The sequence below is a fragment of the Candoia aspera genome, chromosome 3 (genome assembly GCF_035149785.1).
Source record: "Candoia aspera isolate rCanAsp1 chromosome 3, rCanAsp1.hap2, whole genome shotgun sequence".
In the NCBI taxonomy this organism is placed as follows: domain Eukaryota; kingdom Metazoa; phylum Chordata; class Lepidosauria; order Squamata; family Boidae; genus Candoia; species Candoia aspera.
Window position 1 is genome coordinate 61,912,607 of NC_086155.1, and position 15,469 is coordinate 61,928,075.

Here is a 15,469-nt window from a genome sequence, read left to right on the forward strand (position 1 = left end):
CCATTACACTACTCTGACTTTCATTCTTCACAATGAAGAATGTTAGTATTTTAACATTTTGATAGCATAGTAAGAACGATGATCCGCCAACGGCAATCACAAATTCTGGGTAACTACTTATTCAAATTTATAGAAATCTGCTCATGAATATACTGTATGACAAGGGATGTTTGTCGTTCTGAAAGAAAATACTTGGAATGTATCAGTGGCTGCATCTTTTAAAAGCTTGGCACAGCCACTTCAAAGTCCCTTTTTAAAATTTTAGTATAAACACAGAAGACTGGGAAACAGCCTTGAAGCTGCAATATGAGTCTTGAGAAATATGCTCAAAGAAATATGCTTTGATGCTCTAAGCCAGGGTTTCTCAACCAGGGTTCCATGGAACCCTAGTGTTTTGTGAGAGGTCACTAGGGGTTCCCTGGGAGATCACAATTTATTTTTTAAAAAAATTCAAATTAGGGCAACTTCACAATAAAGAGGTGTGAAAGGTGAAAGGTCCCCTGTGCAAGCACCGAGTCATGTCTGACCCTTTGGGGGGATGCCACTTTCATGACGTTTTCTTGGCAGACTGTAGCGGGGTGGTTTGCCATTGCCTTCCCCAGTTGTCGCCTTCCCCAGTCGTCCCCTTCCCCAGCAAGCTGGGTGCTCATTTTACCGACCTTGGAAGGATGGAAGGCTGAGTCGACCTGAGCCGGTTACCCGAGAGAGAATCCAGCTTCCGCTGGGATCAAACTGAAGTTGTGGGGAGAGTTTTAGTTGCAATACTGCTGCCTACCACTCTGCACCACACGAGGCTCTGTATTAAAGAAGTTTTATTTTTTATTTTCAGTTTAAGAACACTGTTAACGCATATATACAGACCTACACGTGTAATGAATATCATTTTCTAACTTGTGGCCTATATTTGAGCCTGAATGTGCAGGGGTTCCCCGAGGCCTGAAAAATATTTCAAGGGCTCCTCCAGGGTCAAAATGTTGAGAAAGACTACTCTAAGCAATAGGTTTGGAGGGTGCTTTAAGTCATCTCAGAATGGCCCTAATCAACACCTGTATAAAGTAATATAGAGTATTGGGTGTTTAATCACAACATTTATCATAGATCAATCCCTGTATTTTAGCTCAAGTGAACATGGCTAACCTTAAATTCACTCAAGATAATTTTCAAGAATTTATACTGCATCTATTCCTGATTAGTATCAATCCATTCCATTAGAAAGTTAGTTCAAGACATATATCATCTGTACAAGAAACATTTTCTATTGAACTTTATATTAAGAACTAGAACACATGGTTAAGTGTAAAATATAAAATATATTAAAATATAAGAGAAGGTTGAACTTTTTGATTTTTATCAGATTTATAATTACATTTTAAAGTAATGAAACTAGCTTTTAGAAAGTCTTTCCAAATATTTGAATCATACTAAAGCTTTGAACAGCTCGTAAGTTAAAAGGCCATGGATATTTAATGCAATAAAACATGCTGCATATGTGCACAGTTTATAAGTGGATGCTTGAAGCCATTTAACACATTTCTTAGCAATGAAGTGAAGCTAATTCTAATTCTACAATGAATGTGACACCATATCACCAAGTTTTTCCTCATTCCCACATTACATTTTTAGAAGTATGCTAAATAGAAGATTAAATATTATCCTCATTTATCTATCACAGAATTATGATCACATACACTCCCTCCAAACCATATTTACTTCAAATTAGTATTCCTTGTCATTAGTTGGCTAAGTGTCCTTAAAAAAATAAGGCCTTAGTTGCAGATAACTTAAGCCTTACTGTTTTAATTGATTTCAGATTCAAGCCACAAGTTAAGCTATTTGCAAGGGCAAATAAAGCAACCCCTTTTTATCTAGCATCAAAAATTTGCAAGTATTCACCTGACATAGGAGCCCTCAGGAAAGTATTACACAGAGTAATGCCACACACATTTTCCAGTCAACACCCTTCTAACTACACAAGCAAGAGAACAACAAAAGCATCATTAGCAATTCTCAGTGTATGAACAGGGTTATCTTAGACAATCTCTGATATAACGTATAGGTCCATAATACGATTCAACCCTTGATAAAGAGGACTTGGTTTATCAACACAATTTGACTCAATTATTTCTGGAATCCATTGGGATCAAGACAAGTTAGGAGATGGAACATCTTGATAGATCTACCCAGTCTGCAGAAATGCGATGACACCATAAGCCCATCAACAATAAAAGATGCTTTACATATGCTTAGAGGCATAGTTCATAACTTGTGGTGATGGAGTAATATACTATAACATAAACTAGGGTTAAGTCTAAGTACTAACTCAGACTATAAGGCTGGTTTATTCTGATTTCCATGGTATATTTAATTATTTTCATATATTCTAGCTGTCAGAACTATAGGGTTTGAGATCAAACCCACTTATCCTGTGTAAAAGTAGGGGAACATAGATATGGATCTACCTAATTCAGTATTGTTGAGATGATTGGCAGCATATCTCCAGGCTTCCAGGGAGGAATATTTCCAGCCCTTCCTAAAGTTGCTGGAGATTGAATCTCAGACATTCTACATGCAAAACACAGTCATCACTGAGCAATGATTATTTAATATATGTATCTGGGGAGGAAGGGTTGTGATTATATGCATAAATACATACTCTATTTCTGAGAAGTTTATATTGTATGTGCTGTTAGAGACTTAGGTAACAACCCTATATGTATATTTGTGGGGCTGGGCCTTCCTTTTGAATAAACATGCACAAGGTTGCATTATTAATTTATAATATATTCTGGAATCTCGTGAAGACAAAAACATTTGTTTCATCAGGTGAATTCTATTTTGCAATGATAGCTAATACATTTATTTACTGTAACTTTGTTAAAGTTATCAAAACTAATGCTGCAGTTATGATCATATTTATTTCAGATCAAGGATAAATACTTGCCATTGAAGCTTGCTTACTACCTTCTCTTTTTTTCAGTGTCTAACTGTAAACAGTACTTTTCTGCCAGTAGACACCCAGTATTTTCAGTATGCAGCATTCTCATAAAAAAATGGTTGGTATATGTTAAGAACAGAGCTCATCATCAATATTTATAAGAAAATAGAAAAGTACTTTTGCCTTTTCTTGTAGTACTTAAAATTACAATCACTGAGTGTAATCTGAAAGCCCATTCAGGACAGGCAAACAAAGGGGAGGGAGTATTTCTTTATATATTTACTTTAGGAATGTTCATTTCCAAAATTATGAACAATGGTGGTGAACAATGGCTTAGATGATTTTGAAAGAGAATTATATTCACAGATCAGCTATGACAGCAATGTAGGCATTAATGTTAAGATGGAGTATGTCTTTAAATAACAATTATATAAGGTCATACTGCAGAGACTGTTACTTTCATGACCTGCTTAATGGTTTCCTGGAAACATTTGGTTCCTCATAACGGGAATAAAAGACTAGAACTTTGGACTGCTCCAAGCAGGGTTTTTCTTGTGCTCAATGCCCCCCATTTTTTTATGGCAGCCACGTCTCACCCTAACTTAATTCTGCCAATGACCATCTTGTTCTTCCTATAAAGATCACCCACACCACACACCCAAGTTAACCAAGTCCTTCCTAGGAATTCCATAGAGCTAAAGATTTTCTACTTCTTACCCAGATGACTCCTTCTTTTTCATAAATCTCCCACGTTTTACAGTCTTTGAAATAACCCCACGCCAGCATTCAGCGCCCCCCCCGTCAGCCCAGTGGTCACGTCCTCCCTTACAGCCATTTCTACTTGCACCACCCATCGCCCCTTCCCTACTCCAGCATCCGCAGCACCGAGAGAACGGGGAAAATGCCGAATAGCTACTCCCAGTATTCTCTTACGATGGAACAAGCCTATCCCTAAGGGAGAGGGATGGGGGCACTGTGAGAATCCCGGCCCACCCCCATCTAGGCCTCTGCAACATCAGGCCACCCCCGCCTGCTGCTCCCTCCTGGGGATACCAGAAACCCCTCCCTCAGTAGCAGCGGAACCAGCAGCAGCAGCAGCCACTCCAAAGGCGAGCAGGCCCCATCGTGGCGCAAGAAGCGGGGCTCCAGCCGCAGGCCCCTTCCTTCCTTCCTTGCTTTCGCAGAGGGGAAAAAAAATCTTCCCACCCCGCCCGGGTCCTCCAAAGAGCTGGGAGGTTTTAACTGGTCTGGCCTCCAGATCGCCTCCCTCCCTCCGCCCGCCGCCCGACCCCGCATCCCTCGGTGCCTCACCTGCCAGCGCCAGGATCTGGGCCTTGTGCAGCGGCGGCCGCTCTCCCCACTCGCCGGGGCTCTCGTCGCCGTCTTCGGGGTCGTGGGCCGGGCTGCGGTAGACGGTGTAAACCTTCTGGTTGTCGAAGTCGAGCCGGGATTTGGGGCTGAAGTCCTGCACGCACGACACGGGCAACGCATAACACACGTTGTCCTCCAGGAACCGCACGAAGGCATACATCATGGAGCGGGGCCGCGACGCGGGGAAAGGGAGGCTCACGGGCGAGCAGGCTAGCGGCGGGGTAAGAGAAGGGGGCCCGCCCGTCTCTGCTCCCGCAACCCCGGCTCTTCTGTTATTGTTCCTGGAAGCCTGGCTCGGCGCTCGGCTGAGCTAGTCTGGGCGGCAGAGGCTTCTCTTCCCAAGGCAGCCGGGATTCGGGCTTCCCGCAAGCAGTCGAGCGCCGAGCGAAGCGAGCCTCAGTCTGGCGTGCAGCTCCCAGAATTGCCCGACGCGGGCGAGAAATCCCGCTTAGTGCTGCCAGAAGTGGCGGCGGCGGCCCTCTCTCTTGGGCAGGCGGGGGGAGAATTTACTTTCGGGAACGTGGCTTTGGAGCTCATTGCTGCCGCTGCCGCCTTCTCCGTACCAGGCCCAATCTTTCTCAGCAAAAGAGAGCGAGAGAAGGCGGTCTGCAGACCGGTGCAGCGGCTGCTCTTCCATGCCTCCAGTTGCTGAAAGGGCCTTTCTCCCCCTCGTCTGGGTAGGCTGGCGTGGGTAGAGCCCGCCGAATCCAGTCCTCTCTGCCACACCATCCTATTTCGGGAATTGCGACAGGGAGGACTGGACAGTGAATTGGGGAAGGTCTCTCGCAGAATCTTCACCGCCATTCCCCAGGCGAAGGGAAGCAGACAGCTGTTTCTGCGAAGAGAGCCATAATAATGCCTCCTTTGGGCGATGCACTGGAGAGCATTTAGCCCTGCAGGTTGGATGGCAAGAGTGTGCAAATAACAGGAGGAGGAGAAAAGGAGGTGGAGGCGGCTTGTGAGCTCTGGGGACGACAGGAAACAAGCCACCTGACAGACTTGCCTCTGGGCAGGTGGCAAGGAAGTGTGGGCCCAGAGTGAATAGCCCTGAAAATCCCCAAGAATGGGTTTCTCTTGTCCTCTACCCTCAGCAAAGAACATTGGATCCAGGAGGGCCATCCAGTAATACAAGGAAAACTGGACTCTTGCAAATTTTGGCTACCTAGTGAAAGCAAGCAGGTAGACAAACTAGATGCTGCTTTTGCAAGTAGCAGCCATCTCCTTTCACCCAGACAATTGGGCCCAAGAAGGAGAGGCAGCAGCTGGTCTTCTCTGTCACTATAGCAGCCTTCTGCTGTCATCCCACTGCCATATAGCAAAGCTGGTTGAGTTCAGAAAAAAATGAGATAGTGGCCATGATTGTTAATACCCTGGCAAAGACACCCAACTTTCTCTGGGTGATCCAAATCTGGAGTGCATATTTTTTTCCTTGTGAGCCCACAAATCATCTCTCAGAAAAGGCTCACTTGGCCCAGTAAAGAACATTGACAGTTCATGACAATTTCACTGAAAAAAACAATAGTGCTTCATTTGCATAGCATACTTACTCATGGTTAACTGAACTATGCTTTATTTGGTGCAATTATATTGGGTCACATGACACACAAGCTGAATTTGCAGAACATACTAATGTATGCTGGCTAGTTTGTAGTTTAGTATACAGCATAAGCAGAGCTAAAAACTGCTTTCTGGACAGCCTTACTAGACCAAAGACTGCTATGCTTGAAAAACATAAGATGATGCATCTAGATCACACCAAAGACCTTTCTAATCAATATTCTTGGGCTGAATTCATGACTTTCAAAAGCCCACTGTATTGTGTGAACCCAGAAGTTGTCAGTTTTTGTCAGGAGAGGGTTAATACTAACCCCAAAGTCCTTGGGTTAATCATGATTCAAAGGCTGTGCAGTATGAACCCAGGAACCCCAATCCAACTGTTGGGCATATGCAGGGAGGAGGTCAATAGCATCACAATGATGGGACCGGGCAATTGAAGCCCTGCTCCTTCTTTACATGCTTTGCATGTATCACGTGCATCGAAAAGGGGAGCGCTTCCATCAATCTGGTCATACCCACCATTTTTACGCTGTTGACTACCCTGTGGATGCACCTACCAGCAGTAAGAGTTATGACTGATTTAGTAGCTGTTTTTGCAGATCCTTCAGGAATTCATGCTGATTATAGATGTTGAAAGGGACAATTAATCCTCAGGTAAGTAGTTCATATGATATGGGGAATTACCTTAATCCCAAAGAAGACGGCCTGGAACTAAATCTAACTTCCTGAGATTTAATTGACTAGACCATTTGATCCAATTTTCCTGTTGACCTGATGTGCTTACCATCCCACCTCCTAAGTTCCAGTTAAGTATTCTACATGGGAAAGTCAGATATAATCCTGTGGTTTTGAGTATATAGGCTCATCAGTAATCCTTACTCCTGCAATTGGGTTCACACATTACTCTAAATCAGTAGTGTGGTTTGATTAATTTTCATTTAGCATGTTGTATAAGCCCAGACAAATATGAAATGAATACTTATTACAGTTTGTGAACTAGATCTGTGAAATGTGATATTATCTCACTGGCTATGCATTCTAATCATTCATTCTAATTTGCTGACAGTCTGAAATACATACTTTAGGCCAGAATTGAATAATAGAGCCCTGAGTGAATAATGTTTAAATAAAACAATAAAAGACTACTGAAATTGGTGTGTGTGTGTATATATATATAAAGTATATGAAAGGTGAATGTCTGACCCTTTGGAGGGATGCCGCTTTTGCAACATTTTCTTGGCAGACTATAGCAGGGTGGTTTGCCATTGCCTTCCCCAGTCACCTTCCCCAGCAAGCTGGGTGCTCATTTTACTGACCACCTTCATTCCAAGGATGGAAGGTTGAGTTGACCTGAGCCAGCTACCTGAGAATCCAGCTTCTACTGGTATCAAACTTGGGTTGTGGGAAGAGTTTCAGTTGCAATACTGTCACCTACCACTCTGCGCCACACAAGGCTCTGTTTGTGTATGTGTGTGTGTCTCTCTGTGTGTGTGTGTATTCAGCATATTTTCTAGACTTTCAGAGAACTATTAAGGCATTCCTACAGTTTTGGTAAGTATTAAGGGGTACAGAGGCTATAAATGTATAATTTTCAGCAAAGCTAGAGAATTTCTGTTACGGCTAAAAAGCAAGCTTCTTCACTCACTGTGAAGAATAACAACACATCCCAGATCATTTTTATCATCATCTGTAAGGAATGTTTCATACCAAATGTGTCCCATCCCATCCCATATAGATATATTTTGCAAGTTTAAAGAAAACACTTTTTTAAAAGAATCCCACTTTTGACAAAGCTGGGAAACATCATGGCTTTGTACAACTATGGTAATAGTTACTTTGCAAAATGTTTGATTATGTAATAAAGAGTCATATATATCAATGATCTGAGCAGTTTAGATAAATTAACAACAAACAGATGGATAAACAATTGTGTGAAGAATATATGTTGACAAACAGAAATAAAATCCTTCATTTTGTAAATTAGCTCTAAATTTCCAAACTCTCAGTGGCATGAGCATAGACTACAAAATATTGTTACCTTAAATATATATATATATTTGGATAAGGACCACCAATAATTTTCTTGCCCAGATGTTTCACAATGCAATCTTTTATGCGCCTACCTATAAGCAAGTTCCTTTGGACTGCTTCCTCTGGACTTCAAGGAGAAAGATAACTCACCAGCATGTAGCATTTTATTATTCTACCTATACAATTATAATTGCAAATATGTTTCTATAGCCAACCCAGTTATATGTGAAAACAAGATATTAATATTTTGCAATATTAATTGCAACCTATAATTGGCAAGAAGTTAGAATAGGGATATAGGGGTAAAGAGGCTATCTGAATGTTAAATTTAAATCCTGAATCTGGTGGTGGGACTGCTAAGATATGACAAGAAATCAAAGAAGATGCAGTTAGTTTAATTGAGGAGGAGGAGGATCATGAATCAGTTTTTATAAAAAGGCAGACTATAAGAAGCATGATATGGCAATGGAGTGAATCCAGAACAAAGGAGTAAGGACTCTGACATAAAGCTAAGGCTTCATGCCTGCTCTGTGGAATGTATGATGATTATAACAATGGATACAATATGGAGAGTTTATGAATAGAAGAAGAAAACTTGGGAAGATAAGTGGCAAGTCTAGTTTTGGACATGGGAGTCTGCAGGAATTTTTCTGGTGGTACAAAGGTAAAGCTGCAGTGCCAAGTGTGTATAAAGAGTACTGCTTTCTATATTTGCATTTATTTTCTTTAAGTGTGATTTGTTATTTCACAGCTTTATGGGATTTGTTAGAAAGAGGATCCCATATTTTGAAATAGGGACATGGTACATCACCTTACACTGAATCAAACCGTTAGTCCACCTAGCTTGGTACTCACTATACTAACTAACAGCAGAGTCTTTGCCAGCCTCACCTGGAAAAGCAAAGTCTTAAGAGCTGCTGCATGCAAAGCAGAGGCCCTCTCAATGAGCTATAGCTTTCCTTTCATCTTGGAAACACTGATAAGCAATCAGTAGGGGTACTAATGGAGCCTATTAATGTACTTTGCCAGGGTTTGAAGCTCATTTAAAATCAGATTTTCTAATAAGAATGTCCATGAGATATACTAGAGAACACTTGAGTTCCTGCGGTGGGGTTTGTTTGAATGAGAAGAGAGCCTGACCGAAAGACCCATGGACCTCCAGCAATGGCAGAACACTGACTTGTCTGCCCAAGGAAGACAGAGGTGTAGCACTAAAGCCAGATTGGCATACATGACAGGGGGAATAGGGATATATGAAATAATTCCATACATAAATAATTCCATATGTGAAACAGCTAGTTTGGGGTTATCGATATCCAGACAGAAGGTTGTGCATTTTGTTGAGCCTGGATCTGAAACGTGTTTGGTCTAGCCATAAACTTGAGATATCTGTGTTCTAAGTAAGAGGTGTTTGGAGATAGAGCAGGTTGTGCTTTTGCCCAGATCATGACCTTGCAAATTTCTAGGCCATAATGTGTGTGTTCTGAATTCAAAACGCATTTTTCCATTTTGTTCCCTAAATGGAGAAGCCACAACTGGCTGCCTCCTGACTAGCTAAGGGAGATGAGGCTAGCTCCCTCCCCATTTGCTATGCAAGTAAGCAAAGGCATTTTTATTCAAGCACTTAATAACAGTTTGTCAGTAAATTGTAACCAATGGGGTGGGACTGTTTTTTATTGATGATTAATCATAATCTCTGTACCTTTATTTTTATTCTTGCTAACTACCTGATGCACCATTTTGGAGGGAAAGCCAAATATAAATCAAATAAATAAACAAACATCTGCCTTCCTCCATTTATATAACGTATCTTAGCTCTGTTTACAGCTTACCCTAGGTTCTATTCTCTAGAAGGCAATAGATAAGAGTTGGATGTCATTGCAGCCAAGTTCTTTACTATTCAAATCTTGATAAAATAATGTCTGAGCAATAGCATGCTATATTACTTCATCATCAAGACCTGCGCTACAGAGCCTTCACCAAGGAAAACAACGAAAGGAAATCTTGCCAACTTTCATATGGATCTCTCTCAAGCCTTAAGAAATTGCACTACAACTACAATCAACTTTAACTCCCCACCACTGCCACTCATTTTCCCTTAAACATTCCCCTTAAAAAAGATTGGATAAAAGCACTGGAATACTATGCAGAACTACCATATATTGCTCTACCCATTTCCCAAAGTGGGCTTAACAATAGTTAAATAATCCCTATTGCCAATTCTTATCCTTCCTCTGTTACCTCTGTTTCAAGTCACTGCAGACACTTGACCTCCTTCCAGGGTAATAGTGACAAAGCCTAACAAATTTTAGTTGGAGACAAGGGGAATTCAGCATACTGCTGACAAAGTACACAACAATATTGCCCAAGCATTTTTGTGCCATGATGAGGTGCTAGTGGGAAAAGAACTGAAAACACTTAAGAAAAGGCTTTTCTTACAAGACAAAAGGGGCAGTAACATTTTACTTCCTATCTCACAGTTCTCAGCTTCTAGAGGGGCTAATGAAAACTAGGGACTGGCGCTGTGTTTCCCCCACTCCCGTCCGTCTTGAATTTACTTCCCAAGCATTCAGTCTAGACTAAATGCCCGATTAGTTAGGTGGGAAGTAGAGATTTTCTTAACTACTTTGTATCTCATAACTTCTGCGATTACAAGTCCATGTGTACTGCATGGTTTTACAGGATACCTAAATGAATTCAACATCTAAAGTCCCTATTTGCACCAGGGACACTTATTTCCTATAGGCATATAGAGCATTTAAATTAGTACTGAATTATTTCCATTAGCCAGGAGTGATGTGAAAGATTTAAGAGTCTTTCTCCACTGCCGAGTTAAAGTTAGGGTTAGGGTTAGGCTGTCATAAAGAAATTTTCGTCTGCAAAACCAGACTGACTTCCCAGACAGCCAACTCTCTCAAACACTATTAGTCCCTCCCATCTACAACCTGCCAAACAGTGGATCAGTAGGCTTGGGAAGCAGGAGAGTTGGTTCTGACAAAACCTGGGACAGATCTCTGTAGTTTGGAAAGAACACTAAGCCTGCACTCAACACAACACACCAAAGAGCTGATTGGTGGCTTGGGCAGCTATGGGGTAAAGTGGGAGAACTGGCTGTCTCCAAACCCCAAGTCTGGGGAAGAACTGGTTCTTCCACTTCATTGTGTAACTCCCGTAGACAACAAACAGATTTCAGCAGGCTGTTGGGAGCTGGGGGTACACCTGTGTCATATGCTGTGGCAAGCTCTTTCCACCTGGAGAGGGGAAAAAGGTGGCAAAGGAGAGTATTTAGGACTTGAGGGGAGGGGACATCATCCTGAAGTAGTCAGAAGGCACTGGCTGGTTTCCACCACTCCACTGTCTGCCCCACTCATCACTGACAGAAAAGTTGTCAAAGCAGGTTTTATAAATCTTGAAACTGCTACAGGTTGCTACCAGCTTCAGGGAGAAAACATTAAAACTGGAACAACTAAGGGCAACGTAAGACTGCCTCACTCATGGGTTGTGGATGAAATGAAGACATAATGAGAATAAAACAGCATAGAAAAGTTGGCAGTGAGGTTTGTACCATGGTTAGATGCAAGTAGAGAAAGACCTTTATGCTCACTATTCTTTAAGAGTTAACAGAACAAATCGGAAGTGAAATTGGCCCATTATTTCTTACAAACCAATGGCTGGTCTAAGTTTGTTGTTCCTGTAACCAAGCCATAATACAGCAAATGTAAGAGCAATATTTATTTCTCTGCTGGCAAATATATCTGTTGCCATGGATATTATGATCTTTTAAAACTCTGGTCTTTTCAATACTGTAGAGTCTAGATGGTGATCGGATCTCACTGATCTTTTTCATTCAAGAAAAGTTCATAGGCATTTAAGGCTGATAATCCATTTCATTTCTAACACTTTATATAAGCATCTACAAAGCTACATTCTAGTGTTTTCAAGTTGAAATAAATGTCATTATCACAGCAGGCCAAATAACACTTCAGAATAGTTTTGATTAATATGAGAACTCCAGTGGAGAGCTTGAAGGGAGGCAGTCTGGAACATGAATAGGTTACAGTAATATTGAGAAAATCTCCTTAGAATTCAGAAATAATAGCCCTTAATAAAATTAGAATGATGTATTCTCAAATACCAATATCACCATATCACCATATACAGAATAAGGCAAAAACTTTTTAAAAACATGACATTTATTTATGTCTGCTAAAGTGAAATCAAAGACCCAATTCAGATTAGGGAATGATAAAAAAAAACAAATAAAGTGTTATTAATCAATATGTTCTTCTGCGTTATGCTGAAGGACCATAGGATTCATAGGAGTATACAAGGGATCAGGGGTATCCGGGGGTGTATGTGTCAAAAAGTCAAGATGGTGGTCTCAACCATGCAATCAAAGCCCTTCCTGGTTTCTATGTGGCTTGTGACCCACGTAGAAAAGGGGAAGGGCTTTGGTTTCATGACAAACCCACCACCTCGACTCTTTTCAGTTCCCCATGGATGCCCCTGCAAGAACTTTACATCCCTTTCTTTCACATTAGGGTCTGGTTGATTCTATCCCTTGCAGATCCCAATAAATAAATAGCTATTTCAGATCCCTGCATTGTATTATGACTTTACTCAGAAGCTATTTCATAATGCAGAGGAAGCAGAGACTGAGTGGTCCCCTGAATATTATTCAAAGAACTGTCAAAAGCAATCTGACTGACAAAACACAAAAATACAATAATGGACTGTAAGGAGAGAAAGGAAATGTTTAATTTATTTAGAGAACAGATTTCCTCACAGAAGCAAAGCAACTGACAGTAATTAACAGAACAAAATGCAAGGTGTGTATGAAATGCTCCATATATTTTCTAATGATACTCTCTTTTCACAATGGGAAAAGTAAGGAAGACAGAGTTAAATGAAGAGGGTGGGTGTTTGGATAATGGTGTGGAACTGCTGCAAATGTAAGTGGAAATTGGGATCCCTGGTTTAAATGTTCATTACTGCCTTGCATTCATTACGTAACCCTTTATCTTATTATTTTATCTTTCTGTTATTTTATTTTATTTTATTTTATTTTGTTTTGTTTTATTCCTTTATAGCTCTTCATTCAGAGGAGCTTGGAACAATTTGCTGTGGGGGCAGGGGGAGAGAAGTCTTAAAACCATGACAATAACACTAACAAGCTTAAAAAAAATAAATACAAGAATGGAAAGCAAAATTTTTTACACAAGAGAAGAGCAAAATGCCTAAGAAGCAAACAGTCTGAGTCGTTGAGTCTGACATATTACTTTAGAAAGACTTAGGAAACCAGCATGTCTTCAGTTCTCTTCCGAAAGAAGACAGTGGGAGGCCATTGAAACATAACTGAGACACCATCCATGAGATGGCTTTACTCCTGGCCATTCCACTCTCAACTGTTAGGGCCATGAACAGAATTGTCCAGATAATTTTAATGCATGAAATGAATAGTTCCTGGGAAAGCAGTCTTTTATATCTACCTCCTAAACTACTGAGAGTGTTAGCTACTAATGTCAATATCTTACATTGGCCCAGAGTTTACAAGGATCCAGTGCAGTATTTTCAGGATGTGTGTTATCTTATTTAGCCCTCTCACTTAACAACTGAACAACTAAGTCCTGCAACAGCTTCCAGATTGTCTTCAAGGGCAGCCCCACATAGAATGCTTTACAATAATGTAATCAAGTTGTTATTAGGACATAGATCACTGAAATTAGAATATCTTGTCCAGACAGGATTGTAACAGGGGTATCAGCTAAAGCTTGGCACAGGCCCTTCTTGGTGCTGAAGCCAACCGCATCTCTACCAACAGCTTAGAATCAAGAAAAATGCCAGGGTATGTGCCTGTGCTTTCAGAGGGAGCATACATCATCCAGTACAAGCCACCATCCTAATTACCAGGCAAGAGAGGAAGAAAAAGAACTGCACCTTTTAGTAGCGTGCATTTTCCATGAAACATGATTGGTTCTTCAGAGACTGATCAGGACCAAATAAAGAAATCAGAGCAGTATGTCCAAATATTCTGCATATTTAGGAATGCACTAAAAAGATGGAACAATCAGGCATGATCATGCTAGGATATATTGCACTATTTTGTTCAAAATATTGTACTGTAATATGACTTCCTATAGCTGGCATTGGGAAGGTTGCTGATAAATTGTACTTGCTACATTTTTCTAATCAATTCCCCCTCTCCTTTTTAATAACCCCTTAAAAAACAAATTGTAGTCTCTGTGCGTGTGGGTGGGTGTGAGAGTGCATATGTGTGTGAATGTGACAAAAGATTTAAAAAATGCACCAAGATAAAGCAGAAATTGGGAAGAGTTAAAACACATGGTGAAGTGTGTGTGTGTGTGAGAGAGAGACAGAGACAGAGACAGAGAGAAAGAGAGAAAGTGTAAAGAATTTTATATTTATCATTACAAAGGAGTTAGAAAATGTTGAAAAACACTTTTTGTGAAGATATAAAGGAATACATTTTTCTGTTGGCCTACGATTATATGAAGAGAAACACTTAGCATGTCACAGTCTGTAATATCTGGTGTCTTTCATGCTCATAAAATAAACAATAAAGTCCATTTAACATGGCATAATTAACTCCTTCTACCTGGTTGTATGTGCAATTAGATTTCTAATGCTTAATACAATTTGAGTACAAGTGGGCAGTAATTTATGATGTGTTCAGCAGAAAATACAGTTACCAGCCGAAAGTATTTCTACATCCACATGCCTTTTCCAGAATTAAATTAGATTCTCCTACATGAATATGCTATGTGCAACATCAGAGGTTTTGCTGATCTCTTCCAACTGGACTGAAAACTATCTGGCAATTGTTACTTCTGAGTGTATTGATTGTGGGTCATATTAGTTGCTTGGGAAGGCAGAACTAAAATGCTTGGGCAGGCAGAGTTCAGATGAGAAAAAAAAGAAAGTCCTTTTAGAATCAACTCTAGATGATATCCAGTTATTCCTACAGTAGATGAGATATTGAAATTAGGTTTGTGAAGTTCTTAATCTTACTCAGAGTTCACTAAAACCAAGTATTACAAATAATGTCAGTTATTGAACTCAGTATATATTCAGAAACAATAAAGAGAAGGTATTTCATTCACCACTGATTTAATTTGAATTTCAGGGCCACCACAACTCCGGAAATTAGACTTTTTGATAAAAGGCCATGATTTGAGTTACAGCCTATTTTTTTTTAATATGGAATAATACTTCAGCTAAAAGGCCTCCAAAACAAGGAATAGCATATTCATACAGTAAAAGGTACAAGAGAAGTACTGTAAACAATGAGCAGCCATACTGGCCATGAAAAAAGCTAGGTTGATGCCAAGACAAGATTACAAAGGGGTGTGCAAATCTTCAAGAACAGTGTGCAAACTTTCAAGTTTTCAAGTATACTTTCTCCAGGTAGGTATTTTTAAAAAACAGACAAGGGGATGAAGAAAGAAATATGACTGGTATTCAAGCTATGTCTTCATCACTTACAGTCTTAGAAATACAAAAGCAATCTATAGACATGCCAATTGGTTCCTATTAGGCAAAAAAGAAAGATTCACT

General features: G+C 40.4%; 1 protein-coding gene across 4 annotated transcripts in view; it reads right to left on the bottom strand.

Moving 5' to 3' along the window:
- The window catches only part of LOC134493401 (BEN domain-containing protein 5-like), a 552,314-nt gene that overhangs the window by 27,566 nt on the left and 509,279 nt on the right, over nucleotides 1–15,469 (bottom strand). Inside the window, exon 1 of one of the 4 annotated variants that reach the window (XM_063297902.1) lies at nucleotides 4,247–4,592. The exons of 1 other annotated variant lie outside the window; for it this stretch is intronic. In XM_063297902.1, coding sequence (XP_063153972.1) covers nucleotides 4,247–4,469 — 223 coding nt within the window. In that variant the 5' untranslated portion in view covers nucleotides 4,470–4,592. Of the gene's footprint in view, nucleotides 1–4,246; nucleotides 4,593–15,469 lie in introns of those variants that run through there. 2 more of the 4 variants (XM_063297908.1, XM_063297903.1) reach the window with 2 other exon arrangements.